Below are 24,104 nucleotides of genomic sequence, written 5' to 3'. Positions count from 1 at the left end.
CCAGAAGATGGCCCAGTGGTTAAGAGCACTTGCTTACTCTTAAAAAGAACTTAGGTTCTATTCCTAGTACCTGCTTGGCAGCTTACAACTGTCATTAACGCGATCTGATGCCATTCTCCTACCTCCTGGGCTCCTACACACATGTCATGTACATAGGCACTCAGGTGTGCATGCACACACATACACATAAAATACTTTAAAAAAAGAAGAGCAAGAGAGATAACGTATTAGGAGGCATTTGCAGTGGTCTCAGAGAGAGAATGACAAATTGGACAGAAGAATTACAGAGGTGATAATAAAAGGTAGTAAGATGTTGGATGAGTGAATGTATACTACATGAAAACATGGCCCCAGGTTTTATATCTGTGTAAATGGAAGGATGGATCGACCATTTATAAGATGGAGTTGGAGTATGTTTGTTGAAGATCAGAAAATGCAGTTTTGGGTGAAAGTGTGAGAGAGTTTAATATACAGGCAGTTGGAAACAAGAAAAAGTGTTGTTGTTTTTTGTTTTTTTTTTTTTTTGTAGACTATGAGAAGACAACGAAATGAAGTTGTAGTTGAATTAAGGAAGGTAAGTATGGTTTACTATTGGTATTTTGAGAAATAGTTCTGATAACATATAGAAAATATTCCATTATATCTTTTGTAAAATATACAGTCTGTTCTATAATGAAATTTTATTTATTGAATATAGTTAAGTTTTTTCAGTCTCAAGTGCTCAGATTTCTTCCCCCCCAACAAATTTTTTTTTATTTATTTATTAAAGATTTCTGCCTCCTCCCCGCCACCGCCTCCCATTCCCAACAAATTTTTTAACTAAGCCTAGAGAGCTGTTGAAAAGTGGGCGAGTTATACCTTGCCCACTTTCCGTTAATGGATATGAACAAGTTTATTTTTTTAACTTTTAATGATTTATGTAAAGTATAAGCCATAGTGAATCACCCAGCTTCTGCTTTGACTCTGCTTTTAGGTAATAAAGAGTCACTTCCAGATGATGTATAAATGGTTTGTTACTTTTGAGTGTGTTGTGTGTGTTTCATTCTGGCTTAAGGTGTACACTAGCCATTTTAGTAAAACCATTTTGTTCTGACAACAGTTCACAGCTCACTAGAAGTTAATAGTGTCCGTGATCAGGGTCACAGCTCACTAGAAGTTAATAGTGTTCGTGATCAGGGTCACAGCTCACTAGAAGTTAATAGTGTCCGTGATTAGGTCAGTGCTTATTTCACAACTTGCTTTAAGTTTTTTGAATTTGTTTTCACATTTAAAAGGCGCTTCATTATTTTAATTTGTAGGCACAGGATTGCTTACCTTTTATATGAAAATTAACTGTTTTTCTTATGTGAAATTCTTCTTTAAAGAATAAAAGAGATGAACATCTCTTAAAGAGAAGAAATGTGCCGCATGAAGATATCTGTGAAGACTCTGATATAGATGGTGATTTTAGAGTAGTAAGTTATGTTATTTTGGTAATCTAAAACTTCCAACGGAAGAGTTTTTATAAAGAGAACATTTAAAGATGACCTTTTAACTTTGTTTTCTCTTTAATTTCTTGCCAGCAAAATACCTCTCTAGAAGCTATTGTTCAAGTAAGTTGGGTTTTATTCACCTCTCTTTGTACTTTCTGGACTAAACAACTAATTACTGTGTATTCATGTGATAAATTGTTTTACTTTTTTTATAGAATGCTTCAAGTGATAACCAAGGAATTCAATTAAGTGCAGTACAAGCTGCTAGGTGAGTTAAATGCTCAAATGCAAGTTCTTCAGACCCCTCCTTTAGGTGACCAAAGTGCTTATATTAGTCAAAACAGTAAATTGAGTTTTAAGCATAATGTACCGTGTATAACAAGTATACATTAAATATATATTGCTGCATATACACTAGTGTTTTTCTAAGCCAGAAATACCAAGTTATTTTGTACATTTCAGTTGTGAAACTTGTGTTGTCATATTTTTAGGAAAAAGCCAGAAAAACTTAGTGAGGAACTGAGGAGATAGCTCAACCCGGAAAGTGCTTGCTGTGCAAGCTCAAGGACCCATGTTAAGTCCCCAGATCCCATGTAAAAGGCTGAACATGTAGCTGGCCTGTAATGCTAGCGCTGGAAGTGGAGAATAGAACTATCCTTGGGGCTCCCCTGGCCAGGCAGCATAGCTGACTTGGTGAGCCCTGGGACAGTGAGAAACCCTGTCTCAAAAAACAAGGTGGGTAGCTCCTGAGGAATGGATTCTGAGGTTGCACTTCTGGTTTTCACTTTTTTGTGCATGTACACATACATGAGCACACACACACACACACATATATATACCCAATTTATTATTGAGAAAGATATTTGAATTAACTAGTATGTTGAGGAAGACATGGTTGTGTTATAATATAACATGATGGTTGCTTTGCTTATTTACAGATATAGAAGGATTGGTCAAACAAAAAATATTTAAACAAGATACTGGTTGTAGTTGATAAGATTTTAAAGTGCAGAGAATTTTCACAGCTTTGTGCAATATCTTATCAAGTGTGTGAATCTTTTATATTTTATTACATGTCCTGCTTATGTGTATTTACCTTAACTAAGACAAATGGGAAAAATGTACCACCGCTACATTATTGTATCCCATAGGCTAAAAAACTGCTTACAGTTTGGTACAAGTTAGATTACGTTCTGAAACAGTAAGTTCATGTTTGTAGGAAAGGTGATTAAGGTACGACTTTGAACTGGGTTCCAGAGAAATCCTGAGACAATTTCAGGGATATATAAGAGCAAACTGGTTTCAAGATAATTTTAGTACTTATTATTTACCTTTTTTTTTTTCTTCACTATGTTAGCAATGTTTTTGCAAAAGGAACTGCAGATAAAACTATTGAGCCTAACACAAATCAAGACCCTGGCACCAAAGTGCTTTTTTGTCGGTATTGTACTCTTTATTATGAAATGAGAAAAGGAGGGTGTGGAGAGATGGCTCAGTGGTTAAGAGCATTTGCTGCTGTTGCAGAAGACCTGGGTTCAGTTCCCAGCGCCCACAGCTCACATGGTAGCTCACAACTGTTTATAACTCCAATTGTAGATGACCCCCTTGGGTACAAGACACACATGCAAGCAAAACATTCATATACATAAAATAAAATAATTTTTTTTAAATAAAATAAAAGCCCCTGATTTTTATTTACAGTTTTGCTAAGTACTGTGCTACGAATTATGGACAATACTGTGAAAATACTATGCAATATTCTTGATTTTAATAGAATATTTTTATCCTTTATAGGAAAATTTCTTACATGCCTACAATGTATTTTTTAATATTTATTTATTTATTTATTACATATACAATATTCTGTCTGTGTGTATGTCTGCAGGCCAGAAGAGGGCACCAGACCTCATTACAGATGGTTGTGAGCCACCATGTGGTTGCTGGGAATTGAACTCAGGACCTTTGGAAGAGCAGGCAATTCTCTTAACCACTGAGCCATCTCTCCAGCCCCCTGCCTACAATGTATTTTGACCATATCTACCTCCTTTCTCTCACTTCCCTGACTCCCTCAACAGATTCCCCTTTCTAACTTCATGTCCTCCCCTTTAAAAAAGTTCCTTTAACCAACCTACTGAGACTAATTAGTGCTTCCCATCCACTGGGGCTTGGGCAACCTACCAGTGGCCACACCTCCAAAGAGAAATGACTCTCAAAAACCGTCAACTGCCACTAGGAGTGAGGTCTTGTGAACCCCTCCCTCATCCAATGCTGCAAAAGCTTGGTCTTGTGAAGGTAACCATGCCTGTTTGTGAGTTCATGAGTGCCATGGCCATGCTAGGTCCTGAAGACTTGGTCTTCCAGCTCTTACATCCTTTGCCTGCTTCTGTGATGTGTACTGCTCCTTGAAGGGAGAGCATGTTAATAGAAATATCCCATTTTGCGCTGAATACTCAACAGTTGTTTATTCTTAGTACTTTGACCAGTTATAGGTCTCTGTATTAATCATTACAAAAATATTTCTGACCAAGCACAAATCGATAACTATAAACATTAATATTTAGAAGGCAGTTTGGCTACATGATGATTTAGCTAAACTACAATTGTATATTTACCCCTAAGGACTATCACCTCCCTAACTTTTGACCAGGTCTACATTTCCTGTATGAATTCCCTTCTGTGGAACAGACACAGGAAAGCCCTTTAGGTTGTTCTTGTTAACAGTCAGGCCACCTTTGCATCAGTGGGTTCTTCTTTCCTGGCATGTCAGTATTGTCCCCTGCTGATCCAACACTGATTACAACGTTTGGTGTCTGTTCTCCTCCACCCCACCCCGCTCACCTCTCTCCCCAGAGGCCTACATTGCCCTTCCCACGCTATGAAAACTAGCTAATACAGAGGTAGCTTCTGGGTCAGTTTCAGATTGATTTCTTTATGTCCTGCTAGTATGTAAATTTCTCTTTAAGAAGTTTAGATTCTGGTCTGAAGCTGTATAGCTCAGTTGGTAGAATGCTTGCCTAGTTTTTTTTGTTTTGTTTTTTATTTTTTTTATTTATTTATTGTTTTTGCTTGCCTAGTTTGTACAGACTATCAAGTCTGTATACCTAGCTCTGCATAAAGGTGATATATTTTCACACACCTGTAATCACAGTTTTTGGGAGGTAGAAGCAGGAGGATCAGAAATATATAGAAAGTTTGAAACTAGCCTTGGATATATGACAACTGTCTTTTAAAAAAAGAAAAAGAAAAAACAGTAGTAGTAGTAGTAATTGTTTAAAATTTAATAGGGAATAGGCACCCAGTAGCAAATGTGGGACTATGCTGTAGACATAACCTTAGAATTGAGAGGTGTTACGGAACCTGAAATAAATAGATGGCCAGCCATTCTGAGCAAGGAGAGTAGGGTACAGAGTGTTCAGAGATGAGATCACGGTGGTACCAGGCTCCAGTTAGGAGCAGGTGAAAGGTAAGAGAAGGAGTTTTATATTCATAAGATAGTGAATAAATAAGTGTGCCTTAGATGGGGACAGTTTATATAGGTTGATGCTCTGACTAGCATTTTTTTCTTTTGGTTTTGGTTTTTCGAGACAGGGTTTTTTCTGTGTAACTACCCTGCTTGTCCTGGAACTTGCTTTGTAGACTAAGCTAACCTTGAATTCACAGGGATCCGCCTGCCTCTGGTTCCTGAGTGCTGGAATTAAAGGCCTGGGCGGACACCACCTGGCTCTGACTAGACTTTCTTAAACCTTACTTTATGTAGTTGTACAGCAAATTCCAATAAGGAGAAGATTTATGTTAATGTTGTTGGGCTTTCATGATATTTAATAATATATAGAATGGGATATACATTCTGATCACTTCTGGTATGCCTAATTTTTAGGTATTTTGAAAACCTATTAATTCCTTTTCTCTAAGTGTAAAATTAACTCCGAACATAACACATGTAAAAATATTTAGTTATACCACACCTTAAATGCCAGCATTAAGGAGGCATAAGCCAGGACTACATAGTAAGAACCTGTCTTTTTAGGAAAAAAAAAACTTGGTTGCCTTTTTAGTTGCCATATTCCTAACTGGTGAGGGAATAGTGTTGTATTAATAAAAGTACCAAAATGTCTACCATAGTTTTCCAATTAATGGTCCTATTTGTAGATTTAATTTAACAATCTTTTCATGAGTAGTGAAAATATTACATTATATGAAGTATAAGAAGTAACTTTCAAAGTATATACTTACACATCTCTTCAGATTTACAACAGTGCCTATATTCTATGTGAATGTGAACTTAATTGTAATAATATATGACATCAAGTTTTACAAGAGGTATCTATCTTACAGGAAACTTTTGTCCAGTGATCGAAATCCACCAATTGATGACTTAATAAAATCTGGAATATTGCCTATTTTAGTTCATTGTCTTGAAAGAGATGACAAGTAAGTATATAATTATTATTTTAAATTAGACCATGTTCTTTGGAAATGGTAGGTTTTCTAGCTTAATCTTAAAAGAAAAAGATTCTTTTAAGGTAGAGGCAGGAGGATCAGAAGTTCAAAGTGATCCTTGGCTATATATATACATAATGAGTTTAGGGACAATCTGGACTAGAGACCCTGAATCAGAAACAAAAACCAGACATGATATTTGCTTATAATCTGAGACCTTGAAGTTTCAGTTCAGGACCAGCCTGGGCTTTTTAGAGAGAGGTTTTCTAAGAAAGAGAGAGAGGGAGGGAGGGAGGGAGGGAGGGAGGGAGGGAGGGAGGGAGGGAAGGAAAGAGAGGTTATGGGATAGAATTGGAAGTTAAAACCATGATAAGCACCAAAAACAAATTTGAGAATGACTTGAACTTGGGAACCTGGCAAGATAAGTGCTTCAAAACTGAGGAATGACAGTAAGAATCTATTTTAGTAAAGACAGAGCTAAAACTACTAAGAAGGGCATTTGGGGCACATGTCTGAATTTCATCATGAAATGACTGGGTTATATTTTGAAGGATAGATGGATAAGTAAACTTTGGAACAACACATTAAAGAGGGAGAAAAAGGTTACTAGACATGTAAGCGAAGTGAAATGTGTGGTTTAAAATCTCTTGCTCTTTGTTCTTAGTCCTTCTTTACAGTTTGAAGCTGCATGGGCTTTGACAAACATTGCATCTGGAACATCTGAACAGACACAAGCTGTGGTTCAATCCAGTGAGTTAGTTAACAAAATTGTTATCCTGTGCTGGCCAGGCATAGTGGCACATGCTTTCAATCCCAACCCTTGAGAGGCTGACATAGAAGGATCATGAATTTGAGGCCTCATCTTTAAAAATAAATAAATTCATAGATCCTCCTAAAAGCTATGTTACAGAATAGTATCTACCCCTAAGACCTAGGGTTGTTGAAACAGCTCTCCTGAGTATGTTCCTTTACTTGTCTTGTTCTATGGTCTGGTAAACCCATTTGCCAAAGTCCTTTTGATTTTTTTTGGATTCCTTTCTGTATGATTTATATTATCCAACTAATAAGCATTTTACATCTTGATATGTATGATAGTAGAAATTACCTTAAATCCTACTAAAACTGGTTTTGTTTTGTGTGGAGTTAACAGGTTGAGTAGGTTTTATGGTTCTATCTATGTCATATTCTTCACAATTTTTTAACTATTTATTTTTTGCTATGTTTTAAGTTTTTTAACTTATTATTTTTATTTTATGTACATTGGTGTTTTGCTGGGGCCATAGTGCAGTGACAGGACATGAGGACAATGTGTATGTAGACTGCCCTAGGTTCAGTCTCTGAAGCCAGATAAACAATCGTAATTAAGCCCAGGTTTAATTGTAAATGAAATGCGGAATTTTAATTTGGAATTGTTTATATGTTAAAATTTTGATGTTACTTTTTCACAGAAATAATTTTGCAAAGAGATGTTTTAAAATAATTTTGGTAGTTTGTATTATGTTTTGTTGGGATCTCATCTTTGTTATGTAATTTCCCCTTTCAGATGCTGTGCCACTTTTCCTAAGGCTGCTGCATTCACCACATCAGAATGTCTGTGAGCAGGCAGTGTGGGCATTGGGAAATATTATAGGTTTGTATAAAACTTAGAATGCTAATCCAGTAAGTTAGAAAATCGTATACTAGCCAATAAAAATGACTGCTAATAGTTGAAAAGTAATTTCTTGTCATTAATTTTTGTGAAATAAGCAAAGAAATTTTAATTATGTAACTATATGTGTAAAACAATAAAAGGAATGTGTTTGTTGCTTAAGTTACTGTTATATCTTTTTGTTGGTAGTCTCTCTTATTGATAGGATTGTAAGATATATAAATTACTTAAATTTAGTTTTATATTAGTGCCCACTTTATTAACTTTCTCCATTTAAGAATAACAATAGGCAAAAATTTAAACCAATAATTTTTCTCTTTATAGTACACTTGAGAAGTCTAAAATAAAACTTTACATAAGACATTAAAATTTAGTAATATATAAAATATAACTTACTGTGAATTAACAGGAAGTATCTAATAACCTAATTAATTGTTGAACATTATAAGCACTACCCTTGCACTTATTAATAATTGTAGGGAGAATAATTAACACAATCTCAATATTTCAAGTGTTCATTTTTAATTAAAGGGTTTGGTGGGGGTGGTTAAGACAGGGTTTCTTTTTGTAGCCCTGGATGTCCTGGAACTCACTCTGTTGACCAGGCTGGTCTTGAACTCACCTAGATCCACCTGCCTCTGCATCCTAAATGCTGGGATTAAAGGCCAGCAGTAGAGGCGTTTTGTTTGTTTGTTTGTTTATGGTAATCTGGCTGACCTGGTACTCACAACCCTCCTACCTCAGCTGGAGCACACACACCCCTTCCCCACATGCTGGGATTGCAGCACTACACCTCATCTGTTTACTGAAGGGTATAGTAACCCAAACTTTTAAATTCAAACAACTAATTCCAGCACTTTTCTCCCGAGTTCAAGGCTAGCCTATACTACATAGCAAGACCCTGTTTGAAAATGAATCAGAGAACCAATAATGGAAAAGTTCTGGGATCTTAGTTCTAGTCTATTCCTTCTATAGCTCAGAGCCCTCCGACATGGAGGATGGGGCTTGAAAATCCCTTTTTAGAGGTCTCACTACTTTGATAAGGGGGGATGCTGAAGATTGTTTTTAGATGATGACGTTTCACTGTGTGTGTGTATGTGTGTGTTTGCATGTGTGTTTGCGTGTTTGCATATGTATTGCAGCATATATTTCCCAGGCTTACCTTGAACTCAGTGTGTAGCCCAGGTTGCTTTGAATTCAGAGCAATTTTCCTGCCTTAACCTCTTTAATTCTGAGGTTATAGGTATGTGTCACCACAGTTGTTTACATGTAAGTATTTAGTATTGTTCTTATATCTCTTTATTGTCCTCTTCTAGGTCTAACATGAAAATGTTATGATTGAGAGTTTTTGTGGGCAGCTTGTTCTGTGAACTTACTAGTATAGAGTATACTACCTTTAAAAATGATGTTGCCTCCCTCCTTTGCTCTTACACCAAGTTTTAGGTATAAAGCTGTTAAAGTACTTCCTAACCTTCCTGATACTGTAACCCTTTATTACAGTTCTTTGTGTTGTGGTGACCCCAACCATAAAACTATTTTATTGCTACTTCATAACTGTGATTTTGCTACTATTATGAATGGTAATGTAAATATCTGATATGCAAGATATCTAATATGTGACACCCTCCCCCAAGGGTTAAGACCTACAGGTTGAGAACTGCCCTGTTAAAGGAGCATCATATTATTTGGAATTTATTTTTAATTCCAGTTATATTTTGGAATTAATTCAAATACATCACCAGATATTATAGTACAAGAAAGATTTTTTTCTTGTGGATTAGTTAGTTTTGCTTTAATAGTAGATCTAATGTAGCCTAGGCTGAATTTGAATTCATTATATAGCTAAAACTAGCCTTGACTCATTCTTCTGACTCCACCTCCAACATGCTGGAATTACAAACTTGTGCCACCACACTAGACTTTAATATTGGATCATGACTATGAATTCTGCAAATATTTTCTCAATAGTTACTTTGGCATCTCTTGTATTAATTTGAAAGCTTGTTAAACTGAAAGAGTCATTGAGGTAACAGTGGCAGGTGTTTGTTTGAGGTATATAGAATTCTTGAAGACAGCCAGTGGTGGAACATTGTGTCTCTGAGCTCAAAGACCGAGAGTACCTACTTTATATAACACTAAAGAGAGCTTATTAAAATACTAGAAGCCACAAATTGTACCCAGTGCTTTATGTTTTCTGAAAAGGCTTACTGTTGATTTATCTTATTAAATTAATTCTTCTACAGGTGATGGACCTCAGTGTAGAGATTATGTGATAAGCCTTGGAGTTGTAAAACCTCTGCTTTCATTCATAAGTCCGTCTATTCCTATAACATTCTTAAGAAATGTTACCTGGGTTATGGTCAATTTATGTCGCCACAAAGACCCACCGCCACCAATGGAAACAATTCAGGAGGTAAACAAAAGAAAAATACTTAGATACCATTATATGTATTTTTTACATCTATGTATGTTTTGAATTGTACATATTTCTCTCCTCAGATTCTTCCAGCTCTTTGTGTATTAATTCATCACACAGATGTAAATGTGAGTAAATTCTCTTTGTATAATTATATATCTATGTGTATGTATGCATGTACTGGACTCCCCCTATGATAATGGAGAGAAATGAAAACAGTGTGTACTTGTATTCGCTCAACGATCCCAAATTGGTTGTGAGGTTAAAAATTATTAAAATGGCCAAATGTTGGCACATACCTTTAATTCCAGCACTAGTGAGACAGGGGCAGGTCGACCTTTAAGTTTGAGGCCAGCCTGGTCTTCATAGTAAGTTCCAGGACAGCTAGAACTATATAGAGAAACCCCCTCCCCCCAAAAAAGAAAAAATAGTAAAATGAGAAAATATTTGAAGATTTGAACTTTTATTTTAGATATTGGTAGATACTGTCTGGGCCCTCTCCTACCTTACGGATGCTGGCAATGAACAGATACAGATGGTAATAGACTCCGGAATAGTTCCTCATTTGGTTCCTCTACTCAGCCACCAGGAAGTTAAAGTTCAAGTAAGTTTGTTTTGGTTAAGATGGATTTTTCTCACCACTAAGTGATTTAAGCATGTTATTCATCTAGCACTGTAATGTCTCTTCAATGGGGAAAGGTGAGTTATTTTATCCTAACTTTAAAGTGAAGGAAATGAAACAAGAGTTTATTTAGAACCTTCCTTACCCTGCCAGACAGGGAGGCTCCACTATGAACTAATTTCTAATATGGAGAAGCAGGTTTTACTATAGCACCTCAGGTGGCACTGAAACCATCTTGTTTGCTTTTTCCGCTCTATTTTCCTCCTGAAAGCATCCATTTTTACTCATTAATGAGTTTGTTTAACATTGATTTACTGATTCTGAGATAAAAGATTTGAACTGAAATGTGTGGGTTAAGGACTTCATAATTGTTTCTCTATTTTAGTTTTTTTTTATTTTTAAATCCTTTCACATACTCTCTATCGCAGTGACCCTCCATCTATAACAAGCTGGAAAAGGCTATGGTGATGCACTTGGGAGGCAGAGGCAGGCAAATCTCTGTGAGTTCCAAGCCAGCCTGATCTACAGAGTGAGCATACATACACACACACACACACATACACACACACAACTGGAACTGAGAATATAGCTCAGATGTGTAGTGCTTGCCTAACTTGTGCAAAGTTCAGCTTCTAGTACCTCACATACACACAAACATAGTCAAACTGCAGTAAAGGAGATAAACTAAGCCCCCCAACCTTTCTAAGGTAAATAATGAGTTTTATTCCTATAATGGCCTAGAGTCTACAGCACAATTACATAAAGAAAGCTGTTAGCCTAAGTTACTTTATCTTGCCCTTAGCTGGACATTGGAATCAACCATGAAGCTTAAAAAAAAATTTCCTTAGCCCCTGGAGATTAAAACCATTATATTTCCTACAAACTTAAGCTAGCTCTTCAAGTGATATTAGTGTGTAGTCAACAGTGGAGATGTTAAGTCTGTATTGACTACATTGATTTCAGATTTCAAACGTGCTTGAAAGATGGGTAGCAGGCAGGCTTGAGTCCCGAGTTCAGATTCTCACCACCCACGTAAATGCTGATGTGGTACTTGGTGCCTCTAATCCCAGCACCAAGGGGGGGAAGATCCCTGTAGCCGCGTGCTCCAGGTTCAGTGAGAGACTTCGGCAAGCAACAAAAGAAAGCACTAATATTGATCTTTCAAGCTTGTGTACATGCATGCACAAACTAAATAAAATAAGAAGGGTTTCTTTTTAAAATTAAAATGCTTTCTTTTAAAAAAAGGGAAATAGCTAATTCAGCAAGATTTGACCAACAGTAATTTTTTTAAATATGCGTTTGTTGTAAATATCTTTGTTACATGTCTTTATTAAATTTGCATCTGTGGGAGGGTGTACACACATGTATATGCAGCAGATATACACCCAAAGGCCAGAGGAACCCACTATACTAGGGTTACAGATGGACACATGAACTCAAGTGGCTCTTTAAATCAACTGGGGGTTTGATTTAGCAAGAGCTGTCACCTACTGAGCCATCACCCCAACCTCAAAGTTACATTAGATAGGTTTGTTGCTTTTATTTTATTTTTACTTGATGTTGGGCACACTTTGCAGGTGGAGGTAGGAAGAGCACACAACTGCCCTTAGCTGCACAAGACCTGTACTCACATACACCCCAAAAATTCAAGCAGAGGACTTACCTAGTTTTAATATTGACCTTAGAATTGTGGCTTGGGTTTTCCTTTTAGCCAGTTCTTAGAGAAAGTTAATGTTTTGTACTTTATCAGACAACTAACAGAGATTTTCTTAAGCTTTTCTCCTTTCATATCATAATTCTTGAAAATAAGATAGTGTGACCAGTCCCCATGTAGATTTCATCTACATCCCTTCTCCACCTAAAATGTATACATAATTATAATCTCATGTAGCATATTGTTTCATCTATCTTACATCTTCAGAAATTAAGACTTTCTATAAGAACAGGACTGGGAGATTGCTCAGCAGCTAAGAGCACTAATTGTTCTTCCAGAGGACCCAGGTTTGATTCTGAGCACCATGTGACAGCTTATAATCATTTGTAGCTCTAGTTCCAGAGGAAACTGGCCTCCTCAGATACCAGGCGTACATGTGGTACACATACCTACATGCAAGCAAAACATTCACACACGTTTTAAAGGGAGAGGGTGGCAAAAGACTTGTAGTTTTCCAAGGAAGACATACAAAATGGTCATTGAGCACCTGAAGGAAAAAAAAAGTTCAAAAACATTAATCATTAAAGAAATATTATTTGAATTGGAAAATCATTCATATTCAGAATGACTACAGTTAAAATGGTAACAATGGAGAAAAGGGGAGATTATACTGCTTATGGAAACTAGAGTATGGTTTCTTTAGAAGTGAAATGTGGAGTACATTGTGACCTAATAGTTCTACTGTTCTGCATATCGAAGATTATGGATATGCATTTCCCGCACAGAAACTTAAATGTAATGTCTTATGGTATTATTTCATAATAACCCCCAAACGGAAGTAAACTGTTACTAACCACATAGCCGATTGACATGAACTTGTTCCTGCTTATATGAAGTGTGCAGAATACACAAATTTACAGACACAGGGGTTTGGTGGTTGCCAGGGCCCTGGGATTGAAAGCAGTGTTGATGACAGTTAATGGATGTACATGTTCTTTGTGAGATAATAAAAATGTTGTTGATTTGAGGTTGAGATTGATTGTGCAGCATGGAATACTCTAATAAGTACTAAATTGCCTGTTCTTGAAAGAATAAGTTTGTGTGTTTAAGCAGCTGAATCATTTATCTTATAGGGAGAAAAATTAAGAGAAAATGAAAATTACTAATTTTTTAATGGTAGTAATTACTATCTAAAATTGCCCTTTTAGTGTTGTCAGTTCTCTTGAAATAACTTAAGCTACATAAGGCCTAGAATTTTCTTACATCAGTGCCTGACATAGAGTAGGTGCTCAGAGGGGATAGGTTAGTGGCGCTGTAAGATCTGTGTGAGGGCATGAACCTGTCTCAGGTTGTCTGATCCTGGTTGAACAGAGTACTTAGCATTGACATTTCGTTTCAGACTGCTGCACTTCGAGCTGTGGGCAACATTGTCACTGGGACTGATGAGCAAACACAAGTAGTTTTAAACTGTGATGCTCTTTCACACTTCCCAGCACTTCTCACTCATCCCAAAGAGAAAATTAATAAAGTAAGTCTTTGAAAAAGTTTGAATAAAACTGTAGTTTTTGTTTGTGGAATAAGGTTCCAAGAAATGTCTGTATAGAGTTGACTTTCATTATTTACTGTTAAAAGTTGCAAGAGAAAATATTTATTTCACCCTTTATAGGATACTCAGGGGTTCTGGATTCAAACCCAGAGCCTTTGACATGCTAAGTACATGCTCTATCTACCACTGATTTATACATTTTTGGCTCTCTTGGAAATGATGAAATAGAGATACTTGGGTGTTGAATGTTGCCATGAATGGAAATTATTAATACATATAGTAGTTCTAGTTTAATGTTTCATTTATACTTAATAGTGTGAATGTGTGCATGCGTGTGTGTGTGTGTGTGGTGGCTATGAAAGGGGGCACTGAACGGTGATGCTGATATTGGAGTGCATCTGAGGCTGTTGTAGAATAACGTGGGTTGTTGATTACAATACTGCCGATGATTATAACCCAAAAACAGCTCACCTAAGTAGCCCAGCACCCTAAAATCTCTAACAGGATCATTAAATGTCCTGTGATCTGATCCGAAAGAGTCTGATTATGCTAGTGTTTACAATACTAATTAATAAATTGGTGAATTTAAGTTTCGTAAATTCTAATAATATCCTCCGTAGACTGTCAAATATTTTGTTGTTGTTTATTGCTAACTTGGATTTTAGCAATGCATCTATTATCTTTGAAAGTGAAACACTTGTGATCAGTATCATCCTAGCAGTAGCCTAGCATTTTTGTGGTTTTGAGGGCAGCATTCAGAGGTCATTAAAATAGACCAATCAAGCCAACCAACAACTGGTTCCACATTTAGCTCTTGAGAGAGCTGGTACAATGAATGATGATTATAAATGAGGACACTAAAATCTAACTTGTATTTTTGATGGTCTTCATTGTCATGACTAATTGAGATTTTTTTACTGGGATAGGACTGTTAAGGCAGACTAGAGAGAGTAGAATAAAGCACATTATTTGAGAAGTGTGTTGAATCTCATTTGCAGTAGTTTTAGGATTTATAGTTTATGACATCCTCCTTGGTATGTATTCAGCCAAGCTTCTTTTCCATCATACTGTTCCCAAACAGCATTGCCTGTTAAGATTCTTTAGAAGAGTTAGCTCATTGTGGCTTGATTTGAAGCCAGTAGTGATTTATCCAAAGAAATGTAGAAAGAATTATTTAATGTATAAACTGTATTGTTATCCAGAAAATTAAGTGTGGAGGACTAGGCATTGTAGCACACACCTTTCATTTCAGCGCTTGAGGAGAGGCAGGTGGATCTCTAGAGTTCCAGGTCAGCCAGGGCTACACAATGAGACCTTTTCTTAGAGAGACAGAGACAGAGACTGGGACAGACATAGAGAGAGCAGCTTTTAATCAACTAAAGATTCTTTTTTAATACAGAAAGGGAGTAGTAAAATTGAAATTATAAGATTTTCATTGTAGAACTCATTCAGTAATAAAATAAAGACACTAGCCAGTGAATACTTTTTCATAGTTTAGACATAGGTTTTATTCTTTTAGTGAGAAATATTAAAAGCATCTTGTTCCACAGGAAGCAGTGTGGTTCCTGTCTAACATCACTGCAGGAAATCAGCAGCAGGTTCAGGCAGTAATTGATGCCAATCTTGTACCAATGATAATACACCTTTTGGATAAGGTAAGAAAATCGTGTGTACCTGAGCAAGGCGGTATCATAATAAATACTTCCCCATTTAACAGGACACTACACATTGTGTAATACTACTATAAAATACGACTGATTCTAAAACTTTTGAATAATATTGTGTAGAACAAATGTTTCTTGTCATTTCTTGCCCAGGATAGCCATTGCTTTGGAATTAACTTAAAACAAATGGTATCATTACCAGTAATCAGTGCAGTCATTATTGTTCTAAGCATTTTGTGAATATTACCTCTTTTAATATGACAAGCTGAACCAGCAAGATTGCTCAATAGGTAAAGGTAACTGCCAGTGAACCGGGTGTCCTGAGGTTTATTCCTGGGACCCAGGTAGAGAAAGAAAAGGAAGAACCTCCTCCCCACAGATTGTCCAGCACAAGGGTTATCCACTTGGCAGGTGATATGATTGCATGAGCAAATCACTTGCCCAAAATACAGGGGCCAGTGAGTGTGCTATTGTGTAGCATATCATTCCTTACACTCACTGAGATTTGGAGAAAACACTATTTTGCTTTCAGATAGTTATTGATTACTGTTTCAATTCCTTATTTAAAGAGTGACAAAATGGTGACTTTCCAATTCTCCCATTCTGCGTGTATTATCACCCTTTTTTTTCAGCTTTTCTCTTTTTTTTTAATTAAAATATAATTACATCATCTTTCCTCCCTTCCAACTTTCCATGTCCTCTCCAATTCCTCCTGTGCCTCTTGACCACTATCACAAATTGATGACCTCTTTATTATTGTTACATATATAGATGCTAAATATATAAATTCAGAATGTGGAATCCATTTTTGTTGTTTGTATATATACATTTAAGAGCTGACCATTTTATATTTGAAAGCTAATTAGGAGGGTCATTTCTGCGATAGGCTAATTTTCTGTCTCTAGCAGTCTTAATGACCTGCAGCTCTTTGTCTAGGGGTGAGACCCCGTGAGCTGTCTACCTTTGACATTAATATAACTTGATAGAGGTATTATTTAGGGTGTATTCAGGCTGCCATAGTGTTGAGGTTTCATGGGCACAGCTTTCCTGTCATCTCTAGGAGACATAATTTCACAGCCGTCTTTCTGGTTCTCTGGCTTTTATAGTCTTTCTAACCCTAACTTCCATGATGTTCCTTGAACCTTAAGTGCAGGGGTTGTGTTGTAGATGTATCTGTTGAAGCTAAACACCCATGATCTATTATTGATCTCTGCGTTATGACCAGTTGTGGTTTTCTGTGATGCTCTCCGTTTGCTGTGAAGAGAGGCTTCATTGATTAGGGATTTCTACACCTGTGGGTGTAAAAACAGGATTCAGAATATAATTAGAATTGTGTTGGTTTAGTAAAGTGGCAGTAGTAAGTTCTCTGCTAAGATTCATGACCTCACTGGTCCTGGGTAGTGGGCTAGGTTCCCTTTTTTCTTCTCTCCTCTCCTCTCCTCCCCCCCCCCCCTTTATTCTCCTCTCTTCTCTTTTCTTCTTCTTGAGACAGGGTTTCTCTGTGTAACAGCCTTACCTGTCCTGGAACTCTCTCTGTAGACCAGGCTGGCCTTGAACTCACAGAGATCCACCTGCCTCTGCCTCTGCCTCCTGAGTGCTGGGAGTAAAGGCGTGCACCACCAGGCTAGGTTTCTAGTTTCAAGGATGATTTCCTCCTGTTAGCAGCCCTAAGTATAATTAGATAGCTGCTGGTTACTGCCAACATATAAGTACCATTATTGCACATTTAGGGAGCTCTTACCAGGCTAGTTATGGTTCATAGGCATCACATGGCTGGTTAGGACTGTTGATTGCTTCCTTCTCTTGGAAGCCTTTATACTCTCTAGTACTATGGAAGCTAAAGCACAGGAAAGGAAGCATTCAGGTTAGATCCAGCTTAAAACTTCCTAGTCTTGTATCCTAAATGTAAGGTGTAATCAGAAATAGTGACTTAACTTCAGCCATTGAGAGGCAACTAAAGGTAACAGCAATAGCCTCTATTGTTTAGGAATCTCTTGAACCCCTCTGACCTACAACTCAGACAGAGGTTTCTCATGCCAGGTACTGGGGGTTTTGCTAAATAGTTTATGGCTCTTTCTGTGAGCATTGCTGGCCCACGTGCTATAACTGTAATTAAGCTCTATATGTATGTGTATATTTATATAAGTCTAAATACATAGCTGTATATATGTATTATGTAATTTTAAATAAATCTAAAATAATATGATTTTCTTGAGGCTTTATTAAACTACCTTAGTGCTATTTGTTCTTGTTCCCTAATTGCTTCTCCTTCTGTAATGAAGTCCTTACTCCCCAGTTTTCCCATTTCCCCTGTTACTCTCCTCTCATCCCCTGTCCCAGCGCCTTTATAATTTCCTGGTTACTCCATGTTGTATACTCACATCTGAAGATTTGGAATAGGAACTACAGATGAGAGAGAACATATGGCTTTTGTCTTTCTGGGTCTGGGTTACCTCTAATTTAACATATTTTCTAGTTTTATCCACTTATCTGCAAAGTTTATGATTTCATTTTTCTTTACAGCTGCATAGAATTCCATAGTATATGTATACCACATTTCATTATCCATTCGTCTGTTGAAGTACATTTAGGTTGTTTCCATTTATTGTGAATAGAGCATCAGTGAACAGGTGAGCAAGTATCTGTGGAGGAGGATGTCAGGTTTTTTGGGCTTATGACTAGTGTTATAGCTGAGAATTATGCTAGATTTATCTTTAGCTTTTTGAGGGTTGTCTGTAGTGTTTCCACAGTGACTGCCCCGGTTTGCATTTCTGTCAGTGAATGAGGGCTCCTTCTTCCCTAGTCCTCCCCAGTTGTTTTGTTGTTTTTAACCACTCTGACTGGGATGAGATGAAATCTTTTTTTGGTTTTTCGAGACAGTTTCTCTGTGTAACAGTCCTGGCTGTCTTGGAACTCACTTTGTAGACCAGGCTGGCCTTGAATTCATTGAGATCCACCTACCTCTGCCTCCCAAGTGCTGAGATTAAAGGCCTGTGCCACCACCTCCTGGCCTGAAATGAAATCTCAAAGTTACTTTAACTTACGTTTCCATAATCGGTAAAGATAGTGAATATATTTTGAGGTATTTCTTAGCCATCTTCATTTCTTCTATTGTGAACTCTGTTCAGACCCCTACCTGTTCTTAATTGGGACATTTTTTTTTCTAGACTTAGTTATGGTTTTTTTTGGTTGCTAGTTTTTTGTTTATTTGAAGTTTTTGTTTTAGTTCTTTGCTCATTCTGGATATTAATCCTCTGTCAGATATATTGCTGGCAAAAGTGGGTTTCTTGTTTCCTCTGCTATATAGAAGCTTTTTAATTTTGTTAGGTCCCATTTGTCAGTTGTTGGCTTGAATTCCTGAGCAAATGGAATCCTATTTAGAAATTCCTTTTCTACACCTAAATGTTGTAGGATGCTGTCTATATTTTCTTGTAGCAGTTTTAGCATTTCAGGTTGCAAATTGAAGTCTTTGATCCACTTGGAGTTAGTTTTTGTGCAGGGTGATAGATAATGGGTCTATTACATTCTGCTGCATGCAGACACCTGGTTTTCTAGCACCACTGTTGAAGATGCTATCTTTTCTCCAGTGTTTTTAGCATCTTTGTCAGTGTCAGATGCCTTTAACTATATGTGCTCTTATGTGGGTCTTCTCTTTGATTCCATTGATTTACGTGTCTGTTTTTGTGCTGGCACCATATTATTTTTCTTCCTATATCTCTGTAATGTATCTTGAAGTCTGGAATAGCAATCTATCAAATATTGTTCTTTTTGCTCTAGTTTGCTTTGGCTGTCTGGGATTTATTATGGATCCATATGAATTTTAGGATTTTCTTTCCTATTTGTGTGAAGAATGTTCTGAATATTTTTGTTTGTTTGTTTTGGTCTTTTTGAGACAGGGGCTCACTTTGTAGCTCTAGCTGTCCTGGAACTCACTGTTGTAGATCAGGCTGGCCTCAAACTCACTGAGATCTGCCTGCCTCTGCCTCCTGAGTGCTGGAACTAAAGACATATACCACTATATTTCTGGCTCGTTCTGGATTTATTTGATTTTGTTTTTAAGATTTATTATTTATTATGTATACAGTATTCTGCCCACATATATGCCTGCAGGCCGGAAGAGAGCACTAGATCTCATTACAGATGGTTGTGAGCCACCATGTGGTTGCTGGGAATTGAACTTCTTCAGTCATTCAGTGATGAGTTGTTTAATCCCCATGCATTTATGCACTTAATAGAGATTTATTTGCTTTAGATTCTGTTTTATTTCATAATGCTCAGACTTGCTTTGTGTCTGTGGGTACAGTCTATTTTAGGGGAGCTTCTGTGGGCTGTTGAGTAAAATGTGTGTGTCCCAAGGTGTTTGAGTGGATAGTCTGTAGATAGATAATGTATCGAGAAACTTCACTCTGAAGTTCCTCTTTTTTTATCCAGATGTCATATCTATTGGAGAAAGTAGGAGAAATCTATAGTACTAGAAAATACTTAGTAGTATTATTCGGTTGATGTTAATCTGTCTCTTTAATTCTGGTAGTATGCTTTCTGTGGTACATGTATGTTTTGGAAAGTAATGTCATGTTGGTTAGTTGTTCCCTTGATTCAGTGAAAGTGCCCTCTTTGTCTCTTCTGATTAGTTTCAGTCTGAGATAATAGAATGGCAGCACCTATTTGCTTCCTAATGCCCTTTGTTTGGGATACCTTTTACATCCTTTGTTTTTAGGGTAGTACCTATCTTTAGAGCTAAGTTTTTTGTAGACAACAGAATGAGAGATTTAGTTTTTTATTCTATTCACCTAGCCTATTGATTGATAGTTAATCAACCTATTATTGATGACATTTAAGTTGTTTCTGAATTTCACTGTTAAAATTAGTGGCATTTTAAAGAATAGCTTGTGAGTCGTGGTAGCGTCACCGTGATACTCTAAAGGCAGACACAGTCCAGTATGGAGTTTGAGGCTAGCCTGTGCTAGCTATGGAGACCCTGGTTTTTCCCAGGTTATATTTAGCATAACTGGATAAATAAGGAAATGTTTCTGCATAATTCCCTTTTGCCTTTGCAAGATTGTACCCTTACCTGCATCGTAGATAGTTACATTTCCTTGTGTCTCGTTTCCATTCTAATTTAGGTTGCTCTTGTTTATGAATATTTTTCTTTTAATATTTATTATATATACAATATTCTGTCTGTGTATATGTCTGAAGGCCAGAAGAGGGCACCAGACCTCATTACAGATGGTTGTGAGCCACCATGTGGCTGCTGGGAATTGAACTCAGGACCTTTGGAAGAGCAGGCAATGCTCTTAACCTCTGAGCCATCTCTCCAGCCCAATGAATATTTTTCTTAATATAACATTGTTTCCAGGCATGTAGTCTTGATTTTTAATGGCTTGGGTTATTATTTGATTATGAAAATTTACTGTATTGTGTACCTGCTGAGTGTGTTAACTGAGTCTGCTTTTTGTCTATTACTGTGCTATAGCCATTTGTAGGGAAATGTACATTATTAAATTATTTTTCTGGTAAAATCTCCAAGATGAGATTATTGAATTCTACATGTGCCCTTTTAAATGTTTTCAGTTTGTATTTGTTTAATGAAATTGCATTAGACTTTCATTTACTCTGATTTTGAATAGTGATATTGCCATATCTCCCAACCTAGAGAATTCATAGAAAATTTTTATTTCTTCAGAATAGATTGTGGTTTAAGACTTACCAGTAAATAAAAATTATACATATATAAACATACCAGAGAAACTTGGAAATAAACAACTGAAAATCATTTTAGAAAATGTCTTTTCAAATTTACCATGTATTCTTTTTTTTTTTTTTTTAAGGGAGATTTTGGCACCCAGAAAGAAGCTGCTTGGGCCATAAGTAACTTAACAATTAGTGGGAGGAAGGACCAAGTAAGTTGAACTTCTATTTCTCAAAACCAGTAAAAATAACAGTATGGGTAATTATATCTTTAGATTTAAGTGAGTAGAATACCGTATTTTGTAGATTGGATTTGGTTTTAGGCTGTGTGTGAGCTATGTGTGCATGTGTTCATGCACATCACACATGCCAGAGATTGAGCCCATGTGCTCAGCCTGTGTTCTGCCACTGAGATGGATACAGCTCTGCGATTTTGTTTCTTAATATATACATAAAAGTATCTTCTTAACTTCCTTTACTCATTTTTCTTAGGAAAGACGTGGTTTTTTAGTGGTTACAGTGCTAGGCATTGAGCCTAGACCTTTCTGAATACCAGGCAAAGTGTTACCCACTAAATCAAATTTCTAGACTCCATGCAAGAATTTTCTAATCTGGAATAAGATCAAGACTCCTACAATGAGGGAACTTTTTTAAAAACAGTATTGAGAGATAACAGGCTTTTAAAATTAATATGACAGAAAGAAATCACATTTAGAGATTCTCCTTAAAAATGAATAACTGCAAACAAATTCACTAACAAAAAAACAAAGGAGAAATTAAACTCAGTCACGTAATTGGGACTGGGAAGCAGGGTGAAGAATAGTAGGGCAGAGGTAGTAGAGTAAGTGGACTGGGAAGCAGGGTGAAGAATAGTAGGGCAGAGGTAGTAGAGTAAGTGGACTGGGAAGCAGGGTGAAGAATAGTAGGGCAGAGGTAGTAGAGTAAGTGGACTGGGAAGCAGGGTGAGGAATAGTAGGGCAGAGGTAGTAGAGTAAGTGGACTGGGAAGCAGGGTGAGGAATAGTAGGGCAGAGGTAGTAGAGTAAGTGGCGGAGCTTAGCAGTGTGCGCATATGCGGAACAACACTGGCACTGACGATCTCTGCTCATCCAGAAAATAATAATAATAAAGATAAAGAGCCAAGTGGCAGCTGATAACTTTTTTACATATAATTTATTTAACTTTAGTTTATGTGGATTGGTGTCAGATAGTTGTTAGCTGCCGTGTGGGTGCTGAGAATTGAACCTGGGTCCTCTTGAGGAACAGCCAGTGCTCTTAACCGCTAAGCCCATCTCTCCAGCCCCCTGATAATGCATTTTTTAAAAAACTCAATTTAAATGCAAACATGGGACTGCGGAGATAGCTTTGTGGGTAAGAACACTTGCTACACAGCATGAGGACCTGATTTCAGTCCCCCAGTACCCATGTAAAAAGCCAGGTATTGCTGCTTTCACCGTTATTCCAGCACTGTGGACAGGGGAGGCAGGAGGATCTTCCAGCTTTGGTGAGAAATGTTGAGCTCCAAGTTTACTGAGGACCCTGTCCCAAGGGATTGAAGAGTAGGGCGAAGTTAGTACACCTGGTGTTTTCCTCTACTGCCTTGAAAAATGGCCTCTTAATCTGGCTTCAGAATGCTAAAACAGCACAGCGTGGGACCAGTAGATACTGTTACTAGAGTAATCGTAGTATTTAAAAAAATATCAGTCATCCTCTTGGCTGGTTCAGTAATGTTTTAAGAGGCAAAGGATCTTGGGTAAAAGTGGCTTTATAGTAAAGAATATTGTATAATATGGAGTTGAGTTTTTCCTGTTTCACTCTAGTCATCCCCTGCGTGTGTGCACACACAGATTTTCAGGAAAATAAACTTGCCGCATTAAAAAGAAGTTAGTTGATTAATAATGTCACATGGGAGAGATGTGTTCATGTTTTCATACTCAGAGTTTGGAGTCAACCTTATTTTAGTTTAAAAAAAACCAGCTGACCTTAAAAAAAACCAGCTGACTTTTATTTTATCATTTCATGGTATCCTTATTTTTCAGGTGGCCTACCTTATCCAACAAAATGTTATTCCACCTTTCTGCAATTTGCTGACTGTAAAAGATGCACAAGTTGTGCAAGTAGTGCTTGATGGACTAAGTAATATATTAAAAATGGCTGAAGATGAGGCGGAAACCATAGCCAATCTCATAGAGGAGTGTGGTGGTACGTTTATTATGAGGTGTTAATATACACGTTAGTGGTTTGGTTGTTTTTGTAACTATGTTTATTTTCTGAGTAATATAGCCCTTCTGTATTTTTCTGTCATAGATAATGGAGTAACAATAAAGTATACCATACTCCAAACATACATTCAGTAATATAGCCCTTCTCTATTTTTCTGTCATAGATAATGGAGTGACAATAAAGTATACCATACTCCATACATACATTCAGGCCCTGTTTAACCCTCTGTATATTCTTAGGTAACTGAATTGTTGCCATGTAGTGAAGGCACCCTGCTAAGTTAGTAGGAAGACAGTGGTAAACAAAACAGCCCCTCAAGGCATGTAGTTTAGACTTAAATAGAAATATGAACTGATTTAATGTGCTAATTACCCTAATAGAAATGTCCAACAAAATGGACGAGTAACTGCCCTTCGTTGCAGCAGTCCTAGAATGACTTCTGTAAAGCAGATGAGTAAGTCCTGCCTAAGATCTAATGAGCATTCTAAGGGTCAGTTTTCCTTCCCCTGAGATACTCTGCTTGACCAGATTGTTTTCAGTGAGTGTCATAGAATAATTGTATTTATTGCCAGGATCTTCAGGTTTTTTTCATACGTATTAACTCAGAAAAGGCTGGGCAGATGCCAGAAAGGGGAGAATGTGCTTATCTATGTTTAATAATCAAAAATAATTTTGCATTATTTTTGTGAACACTGGGGCTATAATTTACTTATTTGCTACATTATTAAT

At 37.0% G+C, this 24,104-nt stretch overlaps 1 protein-coding gene and 1 non-coding gene across 4 annotated transcripts in view; both read left to right on the top strand.

The window, feature by feature from the left end:
• The window catches only part of Kpna4 (karyopherin subunit alpha 4), a 59,554-nt gene that overhangs the window by 26,599 nt on the left and 8,851 nt on the right, over positions 1-24,104 (top strand). For all 3 annotated transcript variants that reach the window (XM_075950845.1, XM_075950844.1, XM_075950843.1), the window contains 14 exons: positions 530-574; positions 1,365-1,454; positions 1,563-1,592; positions 1,688-1,740; positions 5,808-5,903; positions 6,577-6,662; positions 7,456-7,542; positions 9,804-9,973; positions 10,060-10,104; positions 10,449-10,580; positions 13,652-13,780; positions 15,349-15,453; positions 21,294-21,365; positions 23,192-23,354. In XM_075950845.1, the coding sequence (XP_075806960.1) occupies positions 530-574; positions 1,365-1,454; positions 1,563-1,592; positions 1,688-1,740; positions 5,808-5,903; positions 6,577-6,662; positions 7,456-7,542; positions 9,804-9,973; positions 10,060-10,104; positions 10,449-10,580; positions 13,652-13,780; positions 15,349-15,453; positions 21,294-21,365; positions 23,192-23,354 (1,303 nt within the window). The remainder of the gene's footprint in view (positions 1-529; positions 575-1,364; positions 1,455-1,562; positions 1,593-1,687; positions 1,741-5,807; positions 5,904-6,576; positions 6,663-7,455; positions 7,543-9,803; positions 9,974-10,059; positions 10,105-10,448; positions 10,581-13,651; positions 13,781-15,348; positions 15,454-21,293; positions 21,366-23,191; positions 23,355-24,104) is intronic.
• LOC142836690 (small Cajal body-specific RNA 7) lies at positions 14,010-14,332 on the top strand. The gene has a single exon (XR_012908156.1).

The sequence above is a fragment of the Microtus pennsylvanicus genome, chromosome 16 (assembly GCF_037038515.1).
Source record: "Microtus pennsylvanicus isolate mMicPen1 chromosome 16, mMicPen1.hap1, whole genome shotgun sequence".
NCBI classification, from domain to species: domain Eukaryota; kingdom Metazoa; phylum Chordata; class Mammalia; order Rodentia; family Cricetidae; genus Microtus; species Microtus pennsylvanicus.
The sequence above is the reverse complement of the archived record's forward strand: the minus strand, read 5'-3'. Positions and strand labels throughout refer to the sequence as shown.